The sequence below is a fragment of the Pomacea canaliculata genome, linkage group LG3, assembly GCF_003073045.1.
Source record: "Pomacea canaliculata isolate SZHN2017 linkage group LG3, ASM307304v1, whole genome shotgun sequence".
In the NCBI taxonomy this organism is placed as follows: Eukaryota; Metazoa; Mollusca; class Gastropoda; order Architaenioglossa; family Ampullariidae; genus Pomacea; species Pomacea canaliculata.
The window spans coordinates 15,909,204-15,930,328 of record NC_037592.1 but is presented as its reverse complement, the minus strand read 5'-3'; the positions used below and the strand labels follow the sequence as shown (position 1 = coordinate 15,930,328).

General features: G+C 35.7%; 1 protein-coding gene across 4 annotated transcripts; it reads right to left on the bottom strand.

The window, feature by feature from the left end:
• Positions 1 to 38: 38 nt before the first annotated feature.
• LOC112560238 (zinc finger CCCH domain-containing protein 11A-like) lies at positions 39 to 21,123 on the bottom strand. 4 transcript variants are annotated; one of them, XM_025231927.1, is made up of 21 exons: positions 21,018 to 21,123; positions 16,822 to 16,950; positions 16,288 to 16,407; positions 13,351 to 13,465; positions 11,685 to 11,921; positions 10,111 to 10,275; positions 9,301 to 9,372; positions 9,018 to 9,071; positions 8,498 to 8,560; positions 8,200 to 8,304; positions 7,650 to 7,739; positions 6,293 to 6,379; positions 5,650 to 5,763; positions 5,168 to 5,263; positions 4,777 to 4,881; positions 4,150 to 4,231; positions 3,708 to 3,833; positions 3,304 to 3,422; positions 2,840 to 2,993; positions 2,038 to 2,699; positions 39 to 1,484 (listed from the first exon to the last, which is right to left on the bottom strand). In XM_025231927.1, exons 2-17 carry the CDS (start codon positions 16,873 to 16,875, stop codon positions 3,830 to 3,832), a joined length of 1,563 nt encoding a protein of 520 aa, XP_025087712.1. In that variant the 5' UTR covers positions 16,876 to 16,950; positions 21,018 to 21,123; the 3' UTR covers positions 39 to 1,484; positions 2,038 to 2,699; positions 2,840 to 2,993; positions 3,304 to 3,422; positions 3,708 to 3,829. The 4 variants fall into 4 exon arrangements, with proteins under 4 accessions (XP_025087712.1, XP_025087711.1, XP_025087713.1 ...); XM_025231926.1 differs by having other exon boundaries at positions 16,822 to 18,161; positions 21,018 to 21,122; XM_025231928.1 differs by having other exon boundaries at positions 10,111 to 10,203; positions 16,822 to 18,161; positions 19,543 to 21,118.
• Between the last annotated feature and the right edge of the window lie 2 nt (positions 21,124 to 21,125).

Here is a 21,125-nt window from a genome sequence, read left to right as displayed (position 1 = left end):
GTGGAACTGAATGCATGCAGCTTAACAAACAAAAGCAATTGATTCACATACTTTATTACAAGGTGAAAATTGTGAAGTACTAATATGGTATATTCACTGCATTACATGCATTGCAATCATTCCTTAAGCTGTATCATCATAACTGCGTGGATTGCTTTGATGCTGAAGTCAAGCATTAATGCCTACTTGAGGAAAATTGGCTTTATTCCACATGTAGGAGTATTTTCAAACAATTTCGCCTATATCATAAAGTGAAGGATGTTGGAAACTGCTCTGAAGCAACCATCATAGGAAAAGGCTTGCAAGATTTTCTTCATTTGATTTTTATCAGTGAAGGAAAACATTCAAGGAAGCAAGCAAGAGATAGGCAATTTGTCTTACACAGTAAGAGATGCCCAAAACGAGATTTATTAATATAATGTAGCTTTACTTTTCAAGTATAGAAGCTTTATAAAATAAAAAATCTCAGCACAAATGCCACATGGTGATAATCATACAAATCATCTGAACAATGTCATACCTCTGGGTTTTTTTTTAATGACAGTTCAAACTTCAAGTAAAATCAGGCTTATCAGAAGAGATTGCACTATTATTTAATTTTAAAACATCATCTTCAGCACTTTAAGTACCATATCTGCAAATGTGTGAGTTGTACATTTTAAAAATTTTTTTTATCCTTTCAGTCACCTTTTGGAAGAGACAAATCAACTTTACTGTTGTATAATGTTCTAGACCTCCGAGTATCTGAAACATCAACATAAAGATAATGCCTGAGGAATGCTACACTTCACGTGTTTTGGCCTACGATATACATCTTAACATGCAATTTAAAAAAAAAAAATGGCTGTGCATTATTTTTAACATGGACAAATGTTTGTACACATCTTTGTTCAAACAAACATTTCACATCATATGCATCTCCTAAGTATATCAAGCACTAATCACATCTTTTGAGCAGAAGAACTTTCTGAGCGAAAAGAACAGCAGTCCTCTGATCATAAAAGCAAAGGCTGACTCATCAGAGCTGATGTGTCCACAGATAAACACTTGGCTCTGTTAAGTCATCAAATCCATTTCCACATTCATGTCTCATAGCTCTATCATTCTTCCTCCAAAGTCAATGCAAACACAAAGGTGATGTGAGATGCAGTACTTGTGTCAAAAAACTGATACAGAAACATGTTTTTTTCCTTTTTTTTCTGCTTTAAAGTATTACATCTCCAACCAATGTAAAATATTTGCCCATATTTGCTCCAGTCTCATGTTCATGAATTCACAGAAGCCATGACAACACTCATGACAACATGTAACAATTCTAACAAAGAAGATTAGTCAAAATGTTGCAGGTGGATTAAGGGGGGATTGGGGTCTACTCCAGTAAACTGTCAATATCCATGAGAAGGTCATCAAGCTGATCGTCATCCACAACAACTTTGTCACCCATGTAAAGCAAATCATCTGGATCACTGTTGGTCCTGAGGTTTCTGCAAAAACATTGAATAAACGTTTTTTTTAAATGTTTTGTTATTACATTTATTTCTAACACAGTAAAATGAATTCAGCACAACTTAAACTTTCACATTTTTATCCTTATTTTGTTTAAATATCCTCACTGAATTTCAGAGGCAGTACGCCATCTACTTTCAGCATGCTGTACCCTCTAGCTGAAATTATTTGGTAATTAACTCATCAAATTTATTTGGTAGACCATCAAATTAAAATTCACATGCAAAGTTACACGATTAAGCAACATTGGTGGTAACAAAAGTGTAAAATTCCAAAATGAACCCATAATACTGGTTCTTATAAAAATGATGGTAGAATAATATCTTGTGCACAATTCAAAAAAATATCAACAATACTAGTAAATGAATGTTCTATCTCACAATGCATCTGCCACATGAAACAATCCTAACAACAAAACATAAACAAAACAATGAAAATGTGAGGGTTTATAATGAAAAAAGATCTAAAAGCAAAAAATCCCAATTTTTCCCCAGATTTAGCTAAAAAAGAATTTACAAAGCCACTCCTTACTTGTAGATGGACTGTTTTCTCCTGGTGACATTCTGTGGTGCAGCAGGGGATTCTATGGCTTCCCTCTCGGCGACTGCTACAGATGAATCAGCCTTTTTGTCCGAAAGAAAATCATCTACGGAATCTATGCCAGTAATGGGCACTCTTCTGTTTGAAACAGAGGCAACAAGCTGATTGGAAGTGAAGTCAGCAGAAGAATTTTTAACTCTAGAAGTAGAATGTGATGTCATGTTTGATTCAAAATCTCTCTCCACAGCTGATGACGAGGAGGATGCAGAAGTGACTCGAGTCTCTTTATCACCAACTGTTGGCTCATGCTTCTTGTTTACTTGATGTGAAGGCGATGGACTAAGGGTGGGTTGGTGTTTTGACTGACTGTTTTCTGGTCAAGCTGATCCAAATATAAGGTGGTGAGACCTACTCGTATTTCACTTGGCCCTGCATTCTCTAAAATTACAGGTTTGGTCTGTGCCACAGTTTTGGACTGTCCTTCTAAGTCTTTTGGAGTTTTAGATAACTCTTTTCTTCCAGGACTTTTCCCAGTCACAATTTTGAAGTTTTTGATGGACAAAGCACTTTCCTCAGAGTTGTTGCTGTCTCCAAAATATCAACTTGGTTCTGTTCAGCTAATGATTGCTCTTTAAAAATAATTTCTTCCTGATCTGAAAAAGAGAGTAAATTTCTTTTTTAATATACCCCTTCAAAATTAGGTAGTTCTGTGTGGCCCTGGTGTTATGCTGAAATGTCCTGGAGCAAATCTTATGCTAATTCACTTGCAGAGCAAAGAAAAAGCTGCACATACCATCAAAAGTGATAGGCTTGAACTGGAACTTAGGTTTTTTACTGGAATCCCCTCCTTTTTCCTCTGTCTCCTGACGCTGTTGTTCTTGTCTTCTCCGTCGCTTCTCTGCCATGATTTCACTGAACGTCTTCACCACCACTCCTTCACCTTCCATCTGAATCAATCACGACATACACTGCATGTGATGATAGTAGTAGTGGTGCTGCTATCTGTGATACTGTCAATAACTGAATCACCCATGAAAGTAACAAATGAGCATAGCCTTACAAGCTCTTTGCATCATACTTGTAAGCATGGAATTCATCTATACATCGTCACTATTATTAATTTCAAGAACGTGTAAATAGCATGATTCTTGAGCCCCATTGAAGAATACTGGTGTGAAGAGTTAGCAGGATTGCTGATAATGGGTGCAGAAGGCACTGTTCATCCTCCCTTTTAAGATGTTCTCCAAAAAAACTTACTGTGTTTACATTACTGTTTAAGCCCTTTCCTTTCTTTGCTTCTCTGGGGCAGATTTTTTCAAGCTGGTCATCGGATGGAACTATTTTGGTCTGCAGCGTTACTCTTGGTGCAGAAATAGCTGTCAAAACACACCTTTTATAATGAGTGGCTCCATAATTAAGAGAAAAATGCATCACACATGAGGTGGTAATTCCCAATAAGTAAGGCAAGTAAGTAAAATAGCTAATATAATCTACAACTAACGTAAAGCCATATCACTAAGTAGGTAGTGAAAGGTGGAGATGAGGTTAAAAAAAGAAGTTATAAAAAAAATTTGCCTTAGCTTCATTTATCATCTTTTCTGGTCTAAACTTTCTGCCATGTAAAATGGTTAATATATATATCCACAATGCTGTTGACATACCTGAACTTTTCATAGCTGGAGGTATATAAATTTGTCGTTCCACTTTAGGCTTTTTCATTCCTGAAGTCTTGTCCTTAGTTGTGACTTTGGAAGGATCCATTTTGACTGACACTTTGATTTTCTTAACTAAAATGCAGGAATAATTTATACATTAAAGATGGCCATAAAACGAGAGAGAAAAATGATGAAAAAGGGACGGTAGAGATATGCAGAAGCAAGCGGGAATAAAGTGCATGCTTGCACACGCACACACAAATATATACATGTTGCATGAGCTAATAAACACAGAAATGTCTTTGTCCATTATTTCCTATATGGAAAATTTTTCTTTTGTTTGCTTCAAAAGTCCTAGTCAGCCCCCTCCTGATCATATAAATCACCCACACTTTAAGTTGAGGTTGTTGAAGTACCCTAAATCTAATAAGGCAACAGTAATCCATACCCTTCAGTGAGTCCTCTGTACTTATTTTTCCTTGTTTTTGGAGAATGTTCTTCTAATGATTTTTTAACACTGTTTTCTTTAGCTGAAACAAATTATTTCAACATTAATGTGCCATATGCAAATGACAATGCTCAAACTGTTTATTATGTACTGTTATTTGCATAAACTTTCAACTACACAATGAAACATTTAAACGAATTAATCTCATAACCATGCTCAATGTGCTTGAAGGAAGAGGAGGATTTGCACTGACTGGTTTATAAAATGAAATACGGTCCAACCCTCAGATGGTTTTCACTAAGACCAAACAGCTGTTAAAAGGGAACATGATGCTTTGAGATAATTAATCAATTTTTTAAATAAAATTTGTACTTTTCGAGCAAACGAAAATTTCTAAAAAATGATTTTTGCTTTTGCACCTCGATACTGATCTCTTGCAAATTCACATTTTTGAGTAAAAATAGTTCATTCTGCCCTGCACATGCTCAGATGTGGAGGTGAAGAGATAATGAAGCAAAGACTGTGAATGTGTATGTCAAAGAAAGTCTAAGCTTCATAAATACTCTTTACAAGAAGTACACAGAATACTATAATGTGATATTACAATTTCAATACACAATGTCTTACATGGTAAGAATTCTTGTTCGTCTTGTTGACGCGTTTGTTTTCGTCTACGAATTTCCTCCAAGCTTAGCACCGGTACATCTGAATTTGTTTCTGGATTATCAAAATCTGTAGATTGAAAACCAGTATTAAGACAACAAGTAGGCCTAGAAATATATCCCAAGAGACGACAATACACAATTTAGTTGTCAGAAATGTTGTCTCAATGTTGCATAACAAAAATAAGGGAATACAGCAGAAAGGAAAAAAATGTTTCAACTTCTTGATCTTTGGTTGTCACTCACAAGTCAAATTTTTAACAGACCCACACATTTTCAATAATGAATATAACAATGCCAAAAATATGAGTACATTATAAACACCAAAATTCTACACCTTAAGCAGATCTGGTTACCTCTGTACTTTTGTTTTTGAGCTTTCCGCTGTCTGATATCTGACAAAGTAAGGCCATTTCTAATTTTAGTCGATGAAGAGCTGTCACTGTCCATTTCTGAAAACCATATGTAAAACACTGGATCTGTAATGATCTTAAAACTTGTAGTCATTTCACAAGTGTTCTGAAGATTTCTTTAAGAATCAATCATGTATGACAGAAAGTTATTTAAAACAACTGCTTTTTCCATAAAATTACTTTTTATACTCTAGATATTCTCTACTCTTATCCTTGAAATCCAATTAGCACATGCAAGTACAAAATGGTAAGCTTGACTGGTGAAAAATCTTGGTCTTTTTTTTTAAGAGTGGGGTCGTAAAGTAAAACTGTCTTTATTTCAATACTTGTATTATTACAAAAGAGACTAAAAATTTTTAAAAATACAAACTAAACATAAGACTATAGAAGAAAAAGTGGCACAAAAGACAGATCTTCGGCAATACCTCTTTCCTCAATTGTTTTTTCCAGCTCTTGATTTAAAGCTTTTCTGCGACGTATTTCCTCTAAAGTAAGGACTTTTACATTTAAGTCTTGTTCCTGCCTGATATCTGAAGGCTCTAAAAAATTTCAACACAAAATGACCATGAGAACAGAGTAAAATGAAAGAAGAGAGCTTCAAATAATCATCACTTAAGTAACACATCAGAAGATCAGAAGCTTTTTGTAGTATCTGCTTTAATCCCTCAATGCTATTAGGCATTTTTAAATCACTTAACTCTGGATATTCCCAACTGCATTTTTTTTTTAAAACCTAAACTGCATCCAAAAGTTGTTCCATGTAACTTTTATATGAATTAACTTTACCAGACCAATTTGCTTTCCTGTTGAATGAACTGCATACATATAAAGCTAGAATTTAAATAGGGTAAAATTAATGTTTTACAGGGGGTTATATTTTTACATTTAACTTTCAGAAGGAATGTATGCTTGCAGATATTTCAGAGTTCATATGTCCATTAAGCAGAGGTTGGCACCATAGGCAAAGACTCTGGTTTTTAACAGCAAATGACTTGCAGTATGATGTATCTTTTTTTGTTAAAAATGTTTTAAAAGCATATTTTAATTATATACTAAATGTATTTTTACCTTTAACTTCTTTCTGCCTTCGCTTCAGATCTATCTTGTTCCGAAGCTCAGAAAGAGTCCCATCATCCTTTTCAGTTTTCTCTCTTCCTGCAGCATCCAATTGTTTTCAGGGTAGGGTTTTGGGGTGGGGTTGATGGGGTGGGGGAGTTAGATTCTTAGGATGCATTTAAACATCAAAACATCATTCTAATCAAACGAAAACTGTAAATGCCTTTTTGGGTGATCTTCAAATTTTACTTCAGATGTCTCTTTTAAAAAAAAGTACATATTGAGCAATAAAAAGCATTATTTTAGAATGGAAAAAGTTGGTATTGTGTGTGAGTACAAAAAATCATTCAAGCATTAAAATATTACTTCTTAACAAGAAAAACATCTTATTACTCATGATGCAGCACTAAGTCATTCTTCCTTTTTTAATAATAATAAACTTTGTGGAGCACATTTTCCCATTTGGAGGCAAGCCTAATGAGTTGGACATAAAAGACTACAAACTGACCACACCAGCATCAGCAAATGGATAACACCATGGCAAACATGAACAAAGTGCATAGAAGCATTTAACTGGAGAGAAGAAAGCAGAAAAGTATATTTGATTACAAAAGATCTTTCTTAAAGAGATAGGTTTTGAGGCTGGGCTTAAAACTTCAAACACACAGTTCAGAGAGAAGGGGGCAGAGAATTCCAAACAGTGGGGCCTAAGAAGAAGAAAGAGTGACTGCCCAGTTTCTCTTGTTTGATGAGTGGCACAAAGAGAAGGCAACTAAGCAGACTGAAGAGACTGAGTGGCAAGGCATCAGTAATTCAGACGTGCATGCTGGGGTGACACAGTGCAGACAATAATAATACTACTAATGTGTATTTGTAACGATCAGAACCATGACCAAGATAGATCACACTCGCTGTGCAGACCAGCAATGATAAATGAACAGAGAGTGGATGGTGAAATGCATATGGGCACAGAACATAAAGCAATGAAGGCACAAAGGATACTGTAATCAGTTGGAGCTGTGCTTAATGGTTAACGTTGACAGTATTACAAGGTAGTTAAGGACAGTATTTCAGGGATAGTACTTTGTGGTCATCTTGTAATTAAAGCGAGCTCAAATTGGCAGGCAGTGATGCTCACAGGGAAGTTTGCACTATAAGAAGTCAATTAAACAAGTAAAAAGTTACAGCAATCCAGCTAGGACAACAAAAAAGCAGACATGAGCGTTTTGGATGCAATATGGACTTATGTGAGTGATCCTGCAAAGCTCAAAAAAGGACTTAAAGACTGCACATGCATGGATTTAACTATAAAAGGAAGTCCAACTGCAAATTCAGACCCTAATGTCATTCGTACTCTTCTTTTTATTACCTTCAATAACAGTTATCTTTCTTTTTTTCTGCACTCCAGAAATGGTGTTATCTTGCTTTTCACCAATCCTGGCCCTCAAGCGTTTGTTATCTGTAACAAATTGCACATCTTACCATCAAGATTTAGTTTATTTGTATTTGCTATATGAAGACAACACTCTTTCACCCACTCCACTTCTGCACAAACTATATGGAAGGAGAACATATAAGAAAGAAGTTCAGTCACTAGAGCCAATACTACTCTCTTCCAGACTTCCTAATAAGCATAAAGAGGTTCTTTAAATCCAAAAACAAGAAGCAAACTATAACAGCCATAAAGTATCGAGTTGGGTCACTTTTTCAGAAATCTCTAAATTTCACTAGCAAATACTTAAATAGAGAACTTTAAATAAAAATTAACAAATTTAAGGCACCTTTAACAGTTTAAACCTAATGAAAATTCTGTTCTATGCCCTCAATCAGACACTAAGGCTACTTACAGCAGGTTAGGGAATCTTGTATTCCAATCTAGCAACACTAGAGTATTCTACACCAGAAGACTTGCACTATACCTTGCAGAGACAGAAGTGAAGCCCTTTCTTTTGCTGGTTCCAACTCTGTTGCCCCTTTCTTTGCTGGTGAAAGTTTACCCAGTCTTTCCTGAATGCTGACTCTTGCTGCAGATGAATGTTTACCTTGGCTATAGTCACAACTGTATGTGTACACTTTAATTACCCACAAAATGAAAAGTAATAATTTTGGAATGATTGAAAGTCATTTCCCAATACTCTGTAAATGTTTGGATTTGACGAAGGAATATTGGATGCCTGAAGCTTCTACATTAGCTGCTATAATAATAAAAGCTTATACCTGGTGGAGAGGCTGCAGGATTTTCCTCTCTGACCACTACACGACGAATGTCTATGAAGTCCTCTGTACCATAAAAATGTGCAAGGTTAAATATTTGAACATATACTCTGATGTTTACACTATGCCTACTATTACACTCTTTACAAGCACACTGTCCATTAACGAAATTTAATCAAGACAGATTTGCTTTAAAAGTTCAACAGAGACAAGCCCCTATATCTCATGAATTGCAAAATCTACAGATTTATCAGGCATCGCAGTGAATTTTTCTCTTGATTTAATAATCATGAAATCCATTTATAAAGAAAAGTCAAACTGCACAAAATTGACCCCAATCACCTTTTGGGGTCTCTCGTATGAAACTGCTTGGCGCGACTTAAGACTCATTTCATTAGCAGCTCACAATTGTATTATATATTTGTACTATAAGAAAGATATACAATGGAAAACAGTTTTACATGCATAACTGTGAATAAATTCTGGGAAAGGTTTTTAAAGACAATATTTCAAAGTCTCTCACCTTTTAATACAGGAACAACTTTGATACCCTCAAGCGTGGAAGCAGCAGTCATGGCTATGAAAAAGATTAAAAAAACAATGGTATTTTAAAACACATCATTTCAAATGTTCAATACAAGAGTGAATGTTTCAAATTCTGTAGCTGTTATTTTAAAAAAAGTATAACTCTGTTTTATACTGAAAACAATTCCTAACATTTTTCTGGTAATATATAACCTAAGTCTGAAACTGAACTCTGAAATTAGACAGTAAAAAGATACAAGATAACCCATTACATAAAATACCTTCAGCTTTTCTCATTGACTCTAAGGCCTTTTTTCTGTGGATTTCTTCAAGACTCAAAATACCAATTTGATCTGGAAATAGAAAGATAAAGGAAAGTATAATTCAGGCAAAAGGATTAATATTTCACCCATTACCATTATGAAATATATGCATTATGTACAAATCAAGCCATATACATCTATAAAATTCAGTTTAACATACAAAGCAAAAGATCATAAAAAATATAGTAAACAAATAATCTTAACCAAAGATAATATGTGTGCATATATGTTCTTTCTAATCTTTATCATCTTTACAAAGCCTGGTCACTCTGGATACACTGTAAAAAAAAGGGCACTGTAACAAGGAAACTACTCTTGTCAAACTACAATTTTACATCCTCTCCCTTCCATGAATTGTAACACAATGAGAATGTAGACTCGATCACACTGAAGAACATTTTTAAAGTGATAAAATGATTATACACTATGGATGTTTTTGATATCTTGCATTAACTCAAGTCAGTCAAGAATGGTATATTAGTAAATCAGTAAAAAATGGCCATGGTTAAAAAAAAAAACACACACACACAAAAAAAAAAAAAACCAGGCAGTTAATGAGGCGCCCAAAGCTTATTTTCTACTACTTTTAAACAAAGCATATAGTGGTCAGAAGAGAATTCATGGCAAAAATTCCATTAACAAGCTGGAGTCTTTTCCCTTTTTAATTCAGTTGTTCTTGTAGATTATTGTACACCAGCAACCCAGAATGTCTACTTATTAATTGCACTGCATGCAAATATGCAAAAAGTAAAAGCATTAAATATATACCAGATGCTTCAGACTTCAAGCTCACAGCAGATCGGCCAACAATGGGCTGATAAACATCACTGAGACCAATTCCCACCGCGTTCTCCTGGTTAGCTGTGGAAGAAACTGCTGATTTGTTACGATCAGACTTTGGTGGGGAGTTTACAATGCTTTCATGATCAGAGTCTGCAAAACAAAACAAAAGAAAAAAAAAACCAAACAATTTTGATGGTAAAATTCCTTTTTTCGAGTATTTACCAGATGACATGACTATATAGAGTTATCTCAAATAGCTACCTCAACTCCAGCTGTCTATTCCTGACTGGTCAGATCTGACCAGTAATCAGGGAGAACACAAATTCGACCAACACCATCCCATTCTGCCCTTGCCTGTTAGTGAGCTTTCATACCAGTTCTTCACCTGGCTGAGCAGAAACCCACAGTGGGGATGTGGGCGAGAGCTAGAAAGTCGTTATCAGGTAAGAACTTGAAGAAATTTTTGCCATCAAAAAAGGTATTTCTTCTTCATACTGTCCCAGATGACATGACTTTATGGAAAATAACGAAAAGGTGGGTGAAATGGAAAACGACATAGCCCAATTCTAGCCAGGTGGCACAGTGTAAAGCCTCGCCACTAAGCTGGGTTACTGAGGAATGGGGGCAGGACAGGTTGGCCAAACTATGCTGTGGGCAATATGCTGCACAGAAGATACAGTGCCAACTGTGTCTAAAGAATCAGAATAACATGACAGGTCTCTCAAATAGAACCTAGCAAACAGGGAATCCAAATGCCAGCTTACTCCCTAATAATTTCTTTCAGAGCTACATTACATGAGAATGCAAGGCTAGCTGCTACAGCTCAAACCTCACGGGCATGAACTTACAGTGAGTTGGTCAAATTAGTGTTCTCCCTGTTAATTGGTCAGGTCTGACCAATCAGGAGTGGATAGCTGGAATTAAGGTAGTTATTTGAGATAACTCTATAAAGCCATGTCTTCTGGGACAGTGAGAAGAAATTAGATGGTGAGGAAGAAAACTGCACATTTTACCACTTAAGGAACAAACTATTATACCTTGTGTCTTATGGCAAAGTAGTTAAGTGAATTCCCCACACTGTTTTCTTTTACGGAGGTACTGCCTAATTTTAATGTGGATTATTATTATTATTGACAGTCCCTTCCCATCAACAATCTTCTCAGCCATCAGAAAAAAAATTAGCTCTTGCCTTTATCATCTTTAAAATTTTAACTAAAAGTTAACCAATGGTGGTGGACCATCTCATTTAGTATTGCTTCCCCAGACTTTTGAAACATCTACTAAACTGATGTGTTTGTTTTAAAAACTTCTTCATAGTTTAATTTTCTTATAGCATAAAGATATTCAGATAATTTAGTGTCTTCTACAAGTAAAAATGGTATTTTGTGAAATGTCTTTATGCTTATCCTCAAGCTGGATTGCGAAAACCACCCAAAATTACATTATGTGGCACATCATTTGTTAAGGAAACATTGATTAACTATGCTCTGCATTGCTTAGCAAGAAAATCTATGGAACTGAGGTATCTTATGAGATTCTATTACTCTGTCATGACTTGCCTTCTTCCATGGTGTTGACAATAACAGGTTTGACAACAGGGCTGGAGTGGCCTGACAGAGTTTGTCCAGTCTCATCTAGTTCTGTGATAGCACCAGCATTTATTTTAGGGACAGTGCTGACACTTGCATACCCAGACAGCAAGGCTGTACTGCTAGCTCCTCCAGGCACTTGGGGTGGTGATGTGACCAAGCTTCCCTCCACAGGAACAGCTGTAAGCTGATTGTTGACAGGGGCAACTGACAAAATAAAAATGGTCATTCTTTAATGAAAAATATTATTCTTTATCTATCTTGCTATTTTGTGGCCCTATGCTCCTAGAGGAGTTACAAGAACTAAACTATCTTGCTATTTATTCTCTTTCAGTGGAAGATGGTAACTGAATTTGCAATTCAGCAGAAGAATATTTTCTATAATACTGGACAAGCTGTTGTTTCTAGTCAAGTTCAGCACATGCAATGACTATCTTAGTTATTATGATGAGTTCTAAGAGTGTTTGTTAAAAATGATCACAAAGGCAAGAAAGAAATCCCTCAACACCCTTATACTTTTAACTCATTACCATTTGCTGATCAAAAAACACGACACTACATTATCCACAATTCCTGAATTGTACACATACACCATTTCTACATTATTTAACACAATATCCCATTTCTGCAATGTTGCAAAAAAAAAAAAAAAAAAAACCAACACGGGAAGTAATATACATTTAATAATTAATCAGGAGTTTTTCTAAAGTCAAAAAATGTCAAAAGACAAATCGCCACAAGCTGGAATAATCACTGATATGTGAAGCCATGTTATAAGAAGGCCTTTCCAAGCCTTTATTTTTAAATTATCCAGAAAAAAAGAGGCATCAGTAATAGCAAATGAAAATAGTGCAATGTCCAGCTAAACAGGATAGATTTCATGCCTGTAAACACATAAAGCACTGAACATAGGCAGACATGAGGAAAATTCCAAAGAGAGACTTCATATCAAGTATGATATCTTACTGCTGACAGGGAGAGAAGTCGTCCATATATCATGTCTTCTAATACTTTATCAACCTTTAATCAACCTTAACAGTGAATGTCCACTGGTACAAATGGTTTTTTTCATTATCTAATAAATGAAATTCTAATGTAAAGAAGTCTTTTCTAAATCTAATGTTCGTGTACTTATAAAACTAAAAGATAAATGTCATCTTGTCTATAAAAGTACTTCCTAAACATATGCTATGGAATCAATAAACAAAAAGATTAACATTTGCTGTTAAAATGAAGAATATTTCACCACACTTAGAAAGAGATCAAGAAAGTGACATGATCCAGCATTTAACACATATCTTTAACTTTTAAATCTCACCCCAACCCCACACCCTTTCGAAACAATAAAGTCCTCCCACCCTGCCCTATGAGTTTGTAACAAAGTCCACAAACCACAAGTTCAACAAACTATTAACACTACAAAAAAAATGTTTAGGTGGACAGAACAGAAAAAATGCACATAAAGTCATTTACATTCTTAACCTCTTTTAGGACACGTGTATATGCTAATCAGTTTAAAGCAATTAAAACGTGATTTTCCTTGTTCCTGGCCTGTCAAACATTTCCCCAAAGGTCACATTCTATCTGACAGAACACCAAGGCACTAATACATCCAATCATATAAGAGATCTCTCACCTGTCATAGCTGGAGCAACTTCCGGTTTGGCTTTGAAATGCTTGAACACACAATGTGCTTTGGTACAGCCTGATGGCTGGTTTTCCCAGTAACATGGTATCTGTGAGCGGTCAGTCTAAAAGGAAAGTTTAAAAATGATATTTGAGAAAAAACCCTAAGTGCACAAGTCATCATTGTAACTCTTCTAATCTTTCAAATGGTAACAAGTGATCTTTCATCCTACAATTTTCTTAGTTACTGACAAGTTGCTGACACCAACTACTTTACTAGTAGATGCTAGTTGACAAGCACCAGAAAATGAAGAAAACAGGCAGAAACTTCAATTTACAGTAATAGGTTTATTAATTTTGCAAGTCTGCAGCAACCTGTGGATTGGTTCAGTGTTAAAAAACCACCCTCTCTTGCTCTTTTACTGAGATGCGGGTGCATCTCATGCTGAAACTGGTCTTTCCTTTAACGTTCAAAGTACCCAGCCTATGCAGTAGAACCTACACATAACTTCTATACCACTCCCCTCTACAAAAAAAAAAATTAACTGCTGATAGCCTACTGTTGCCTGGAAAGTCTTATTGACAGACTAGTTTCCACAAAAACTTAACCGCTAACAGCCTACCATTTATGGAAAGTAGTACTGGCACACATGCATTCTCTCTGGTGGAAAGTGGGCAATAGGACAAAAATCATCCATTTTTAAGTCAAAGTAATTTAAGGACTATCAGAAAAAAACACACTTTTTGAATCACAATAAAGAAAAATTTAAGTCAATTGAACAGAATATGATTTTGTTAAGTGTGGCTGAAAGAATCATGTGTTCTTTATGAGAATAAGTAGCACCCTGCATGAAAATCAACAGCAGGTCGAAAGTCATTTTCCAGGTGTGGTGTAATGTATTTTAATGGTTGGGTCAATATTTGTAACCTCTTTCACAAGCATTCACATTGATATATATAATTAAATCAGCAAAATTTGATGAAAATTTCTGTTTCTAAAATATAATTTTAACAGTTCTAAAGCATAATAAAAGAAGAGAAAATACCCATGAACTCTGAAGCAATGTCACTCAATCTATTTGCAAAATGCCATGCCGTTATCTAGGTTTGTTTGAAAGAGCATTTTCTCCTGAATCACAAAGGTATTAACTAACTGGGGTCAAATTGTATTAGCTAAGCATCTGTCAGGAAAATAGACTGACCATTTTGAAAAGCTGGTGAGTGTAGTCATAATGGGGACTACCTTGGCAGTTGCTAGAGAAAGACTTATCAAGTAGTATCTACAATCAAGTAGTATCTACAATCATGACATACTGTTTTCTCTTTTTGTGTATTTATAGACTCCACAGTTCATCTCTGATTTTTTTTTTTTTTTCAATTATCACCAATCTCCAATAAATGTGCCAATATATTTACTGAGAAAAATTTGTGCAATGTCTTGTTCAAGAGTCAATTATAAAAATAAATCCTCTATTTCAACCTGTAATCTGCCATTTTGGTCTGTCGTAGACCTGTATGCTGATGACACTTGGCTCCTGACATCTGGTCTAGCTTGCCAATGCTGTAGATTGATTGTTCACAGACAAGTTCAAAAAGGACAAAAACTGGTCATCCCCATTAGCCTTTAAACATGTGATTAGGTTTCTGCCTCTGTCTGTATTATTCACTTTCTCTGGTTCCACCAATATTATTTCCCAGTTTGTCAGGAATTTCAGAATTATCTTTGACACATCAATGTCCTTCAAAAATCATGTTAACTCATTCTGTAAGTCTATCTGCACAGGATCAGCCACATCAAAAATCTCTCTGTTGGTTCCAACAAGCAGCTTATGTCAGGATTCAGGATGTCCAAGTCTGACTATTGTAGCTCTCTGTTTGCAGATCTCCTTCACTACCTGCTCAATAAGCTGCAGAGAACTCAGAACAATGCAAGCAGAAGACCAATCTGCCCCAGCATCTTCACTGGCTGCCAGTTCAGGCTCAGATTAAATTTAAGATCACCACTCTTTGTGACTGTGTTGATGGCTTTGTCCAAATATGTCTGAGCTCATGTAGCTCTACCTGCCTAGCAGGCCAGTTCAGCATGCCTGCAGTGGTTTTCTCTCTGTCTCGTGTATCAGACTGGAGAAGTCTCGTTGCTTATTCCCTATGGCCCCAGTATCTGGAATGCTCTGCCTCTGTCTTGACATACAGCGCTTTCCTCTATCATCTATCACGACTGTCCTTTCTTCACATGATCCTATCTCTATATTCCTTCATGTTCTTGGCATTACTTGTATGCATGTGTGTATGTAAATGTTTTGCCTTATTGTAATGTCTACCTCTGCTATTCAGTCATCCCCTATTGCCCTCTATTTCTTGTAAAGCATATTGAGCTAGCTTCCGTGTTGGGAAATGTCCTATTATTATGTACCATTAATCTAAGAATAATAATTTTAATAACTCTAATAATCCATTCCTATAGTAGGTATTTAATGCTCACAAGGAACATGTGTCTTGTTTACCACTCCAAGATATTTTATGGCAAGTATAGGTCAACAGTTAAAGAAAACAAAACAGATTGGTATGCCAATATCTCAGCAACACGCTTTCATGAATGTTTGTTCCAAGAACCTCGCTTAACATTATCACTAAAGACTGGTACTTGGTGACTTACTGATGAAAATGTCTTGGATAACACATTTCAAAATGCAAATAATGTTAAATCTAATTGTTAATGTTCAGAAAATATGTTATTGTAGCATATCTGGTCAAACAATAACTCTTTGTAGCAAGCTTGGAACCATGGAAGTTGAAATTTTTATATAAAAAAAGGTAGGGAAATGAAGACAGCAAAGGCCAAATGCTCCACCTTTAACTATTACTTCACTAGTTAATATTACAAAATGACTGGTCAGAAACACAGGTAAGTTTGAATAATAATCCCTTTAATTATAAACTTACTGACCTGTATTTCCATGTGCCTAAACTTGCAGTTTGGACGAAAACAAGAGCCTATCTGCCATCCCCTGCAAACTGTCTCTGTACCCAGAGCTGCTTCACTATGGCGAAATGGACACATTGCACCCTGTAAGAACACGTGCATCTTTATAATATCATAACAACTATATGCAATAGTAAATGACAGTGTTCAAAAGATAAAAGCTTAACGCTCTCTTTTTACATGTCCACAGCCATTTGAACTCGAAGGAAAACTGGCAAGCCTCCCATTTAAGCCTTAAAAAAAAAAACTTTTGTTTCAAGTGTCCAAAAAGTATTAAAAGAATTATCATATGCGCCTACAAACATTTTTCTTTAACTTCCAATTAAAAAAATTTTTTTTTTTTTACACCAATAAAGTTCCCAACTACTCTGTAACATTTCACTGCAGATATTGTTGTCGATCTCCCAAAAAGTTCAACTGAGCTTGCAGCTCAAAGTTTTCCTAATATAATCACTTTGCCCTCACATTCTATAGTTATGAAAACTGAAATAAGCATACCTTTGCACATTGGGAGTAGTAATAGAAGTAGCAATCATCACCAGTAGTGGCCATTTTCAGCTGCTTTAAACTTGGTTGTTGAAGATTCTGAAGTTGAACTTGATATCTTTAAACTGAAGCTTGTAATGGCTGAAAAGAATTTCACACTTGACGAAAGGAACCTGGTGAGGCAGTGCCACAGAAATGGATCCCACTCTTTGTCTCCAGCAAACTTCCAGAAATGAAGAAACCCCTCAGAGCACTAATCCTTTCAGGTTTCTCTATTTCTGCAGTCCTTACTAATTTGTAGGTTTTATACAATGTTAAAAGTGTTGCTTTCAACAGATTTTTGCCTAAAGCTTAGCAACTGTCTCATCATGTATAACCCACAGCTATACTGAGTAACATGCTCATTTTGTACACACAATCTGTAATAATGCCATTTCACAATACCCAACTTTTTCTCTTCACAAGGGTAATGCCATTATAATATCAACAGTAAAAAAAAGATGTCATTTGTTGGATTAAAGTACTGCTCTGACACATAGTGAAGGGAAAATATTGACAAGACTTTCTACTTTGGCATTCGGATCACACTGATTAAAAAAAATACAGAAATAAAAGGTCTAAAAATTATCTATGAATAAAAAAAATGTCTCTTCATTGTCAGATCAGATCCAGTTCATTAGGAAATTTCTTACAACACAAAAAATGTCTCTTTTGGCTATGTTCACAAGAGCTTTCCCAGAACACACCAGACAGACAAAATCAGCAGCACACACTTCCAGCTTTCAATGTGTACATATGAAATCATTCAAATCAAATAATTTTTCACTGTTCTGGCAATATAATGTAAACACTGATTCTTTCATTTCTACTGTTACATGTGCTATTACAGACAGCAGCAGTAGTTACTACCTATCCCCTCTTGAAAATGTTTTGCCAGATGCTGACAATAAAGCTGTGCAGTCACTCAGCTTAACAATCTTTCCTCTCTGTGACTGATATGTGAAAAGATGATTTAATCCAAAACTGAACAACAAACAATAGTATTTGTTGACAATTACAATGGTCATTTTGATTAAATGCTTTTGTGGGATTATTCATTAAAACTTTTTTTTTCAACAGAGCCTTTTTTCCTTTTTCTGGCAAATTTTTTTTTTTTGGCAATATTGTTTTCTTTTCCCACTTTATATTTTTTTAACAAATCAAAAACAAAACAAAAAAATCAAATTAAAGTTAAAATTTAAAAATTGTTTTTAAGTGAATTCATTTATCTGGGAAAGGAACAGTATGAAATGGGGAGGGGAGGGAGTACATGGTCTTCTTGTAGGGTCTGTAACCACACTCGATGCTCCTACCTGAAAATACAAAATAGTGTCCACTGATAAATTATACTTAGGTAGGCTAGAGAAAAATTAGATTTTTAACTGTGGTTGAGTTTTCCTTAAATTATATCAATCAGCACACCTATTTTTGATTTTTTAAATTTATAAAGGCAAAACAAAATTACAAGTGACAAATTTTACCCCAAAACTTATCAACATTTCCTTACACTCAAATGCAAGCAACTGTCTCCCATTTTTGTTTATACTTGTAGAAAAAACATAAAATACACATTCAGTGATTCTGTTGCGTGTTGCTTGCTGCAGAGGTAGTCGAGGTGCAGGGACCATGAGGGGATGCCCAGGGACCGGTGTAGCCAGCTGTTTACTCTGGCCAGAGAAAGGGCCAGCATGTCGAACATCTCTCAGCTGGGACAGGGCGGGACCAGGACGTAACACAGCCACCATCGTAAGTCAGGGAACATACCTAATAGGGTCTTTTGTTGAGGGTCCTGACGGGACAGGGGGGCAGGGACCCTATTTCTAGGAAGAGCAGAAGCTTTCTTCTCCCAAAGGTTAGACCAGGACTATCTTATTGAAGACCTGGGATTGAACCGACAGTGTGCTGAGGACTCGGCTGTGCATTCCCTGGCTTTGGAATGGGTCCTGGCAAATGGTGGTGTCTCCTGTGCCTTCTGTGTGATGCTGTTGTGCTTAGGATTCTGCTACATGCACGTTCCCTAGCTTAGAGTCTTGGGAATGTCCTGACAAGTCACATTTCTCTGTGTTTTTTGTATGCGGCAATGTCACAAGCCGGACAGCTTGCTGTCAGTCATCAAACTGAGTGCGTCAGCATCGCATTGCATCAGGCAGAGGCCTGGAAGGCGGATAACCATAGTTGTTGTGAACACTGTGTCGCGCCGGACCAAGCGGACACCATTAGTTTGTTTGGGGGGGGGGGTGTCTAAATGTTTATGTATGATAATATTTTGTTATCAGTGGAGGGGCTCTCCTCCGTTTGCTTTACTTTGTATTTGGCGTAATGATTGTTTTCTTTCCAACTTTTGAGTTGGTGGGTCGCACTTTATGACCGCCAATAAACTTACGTTGTGTTTTGTGTCCACTGAGGATTGACTGGCTTCGTTGCTCGCGTCAAGTGTGTGAAAGTCTGTGAGACTGAGTGTGTGCCTTTGAGAGAGCAAGTACCACGATGCCCAACCACATTACGTGCCAGATTCCACCTTTTGTGTATGCATAATATTAAAAATTTGCTGACTACACCATTTATAAAACAAGTGCAAATGGAAAAAAAACCCACCTTTAGCTATCACTTGTTTCACTTTTATGTAACTCCCCAAAATCTTCTCTATTAGCAGGTTAAAAATTAATGGCACACCAATGTTAATTATAAACTTACCACAACTTTTCTGATATAGGTAGGAAGCATAAGGTGTGACCCACTTGCTCATCAGGTCCTCATGTTTGGCAAATCACCAGGAATGTTGACCTTACTTATCCTTTTTAGCATTTTATTTAAGACTGTTACTCCTCCAGAGGTTAGGTTGCTGATGCTACCGGCATTTAGTATATGGTATTCTACTTACCAAAACATTTTTATTTTCCCTGCATTAATTGTTTTGGAATTTGCTGGATTGCAATTGTGAGCGTCTTAACATTCAACTTCAGTTATTTTATTACGGTGTTTTACCAATAGTTAACATCTCTTTATTTAATTGCTATTTTAACTATCACTGATGCAGTAGATGACAAAGTTTACCAGAGTATATCATAAAATATAGAAAGTTTTGCAAGCCATAGCTGTTGACAACCTATTAAAAAAACATGCAGAAAATTTTACAGCTAAAATCAGAGTTCTAGACCTTTAATGTTATTTATTACCTGCCACTGATGACATAAATTTCATCTGTCTTTACAGCATTATATAATACTTAAACAAAAGAATGCATGCTAAAATATGAAATTGCTGAAAATATTGTGCTGAAATTTATTCATGGCTTACAATCTCCTGTAAAACTGTATCTTTAATGATTTCATCAATACCCTTGCATACTTTTATTACCTATATCATCAGGTTAAATAAAAATGTATAACCGACTGACTTTTTGTCCCTGCCAGTTTTTAGGTAAAATAATGCACAGTTAAATTAATCCTCTTAAGCCATAACCTGCCTCTTATTGTCTAAATAGTGAAGACAAAGTAATATCTAACTTAGATGCCTTTATGTTATGTTACTTTTCTTATTAAAAGTTTGTTAATTTTTCAACAAATGCCAGAAAGAGAGTGCCGGGAAAATAACAACTATTGAAATGTTGGTAATAATGCAATCGCATGATCTGATATATTTTACTGTCAATTAGCCTACTAGTTTTGGTGGCACGGAAAAAATTCACCCATGATCAATGACCCTAACTTCTCTCTCGTATAGCGTTCTCGAACATAAGAAAGACTTAAAGCTGCACATTTTTTCTAGAAAATGTTGATTAAAAATATGGCGAACATCCACTAAATCCGCGAGAGTACAGACGTAATAAGGATACTTACAAGCAGTACTCATAGTTTAGTATCCTTCAGCTCATTTTGACACTGCGTAATTGTTTCAGTAAAAGCATATCTTTTCAGTCCAACAGATAACCGTATCTTAATTTGTTTACGTTAAATTGTAATTTTAAAATTTTTGTTCGTGTTAAAGTATTCAATGTTTCCCGTGAAACATTAACATTCGTTTTTTTTGTCGCACTACTGGTTAGATCATCACCTTTTGGGTTCAAAATGTCGCCTGTGTCAGTATTAGGTACAAACAATTTAAACGATTAACGTACAAGTATCACGCTTTCTGTAAAAAGTGTTGAATTATTTATGTGTTTATCTTACCAAATGTTGAAAGTGAAATAAATCCTTGATTGTAATCAAGGAATCGATGACTTAAACAGACAAATATCATTACACATAAACATCCTCTTTGTTGATGACGTCACGTTT

What these genes read in the sequence shown, in the direction of transcription:
- LOC112560238 (XM_025231927.1), bottom strand. Translation starts at nt 16,875, where the DNA reads ATGGCCACTACTGGTGATGATTGCTACTTCTATTACTACTCCCAATGT. An exon ending in TTAGGCACATGGAAATACAG is followed by an intron (nt 13,466 to 16,287) that starts GTCAGTAAGTTT and finishes CTTTCCTTTTAG; the next exon opens with ACTGACCGCTCACAGATACC. An exon ending in AAAGATAACTGTTATTGAAG is followed by an intron (nt 6,380 to 7,649) that starts GTAATAAAAAGA and finishes TGGATGCTGCAG; the next exon opens with GAAGAGAGAAAACTGAAAAG.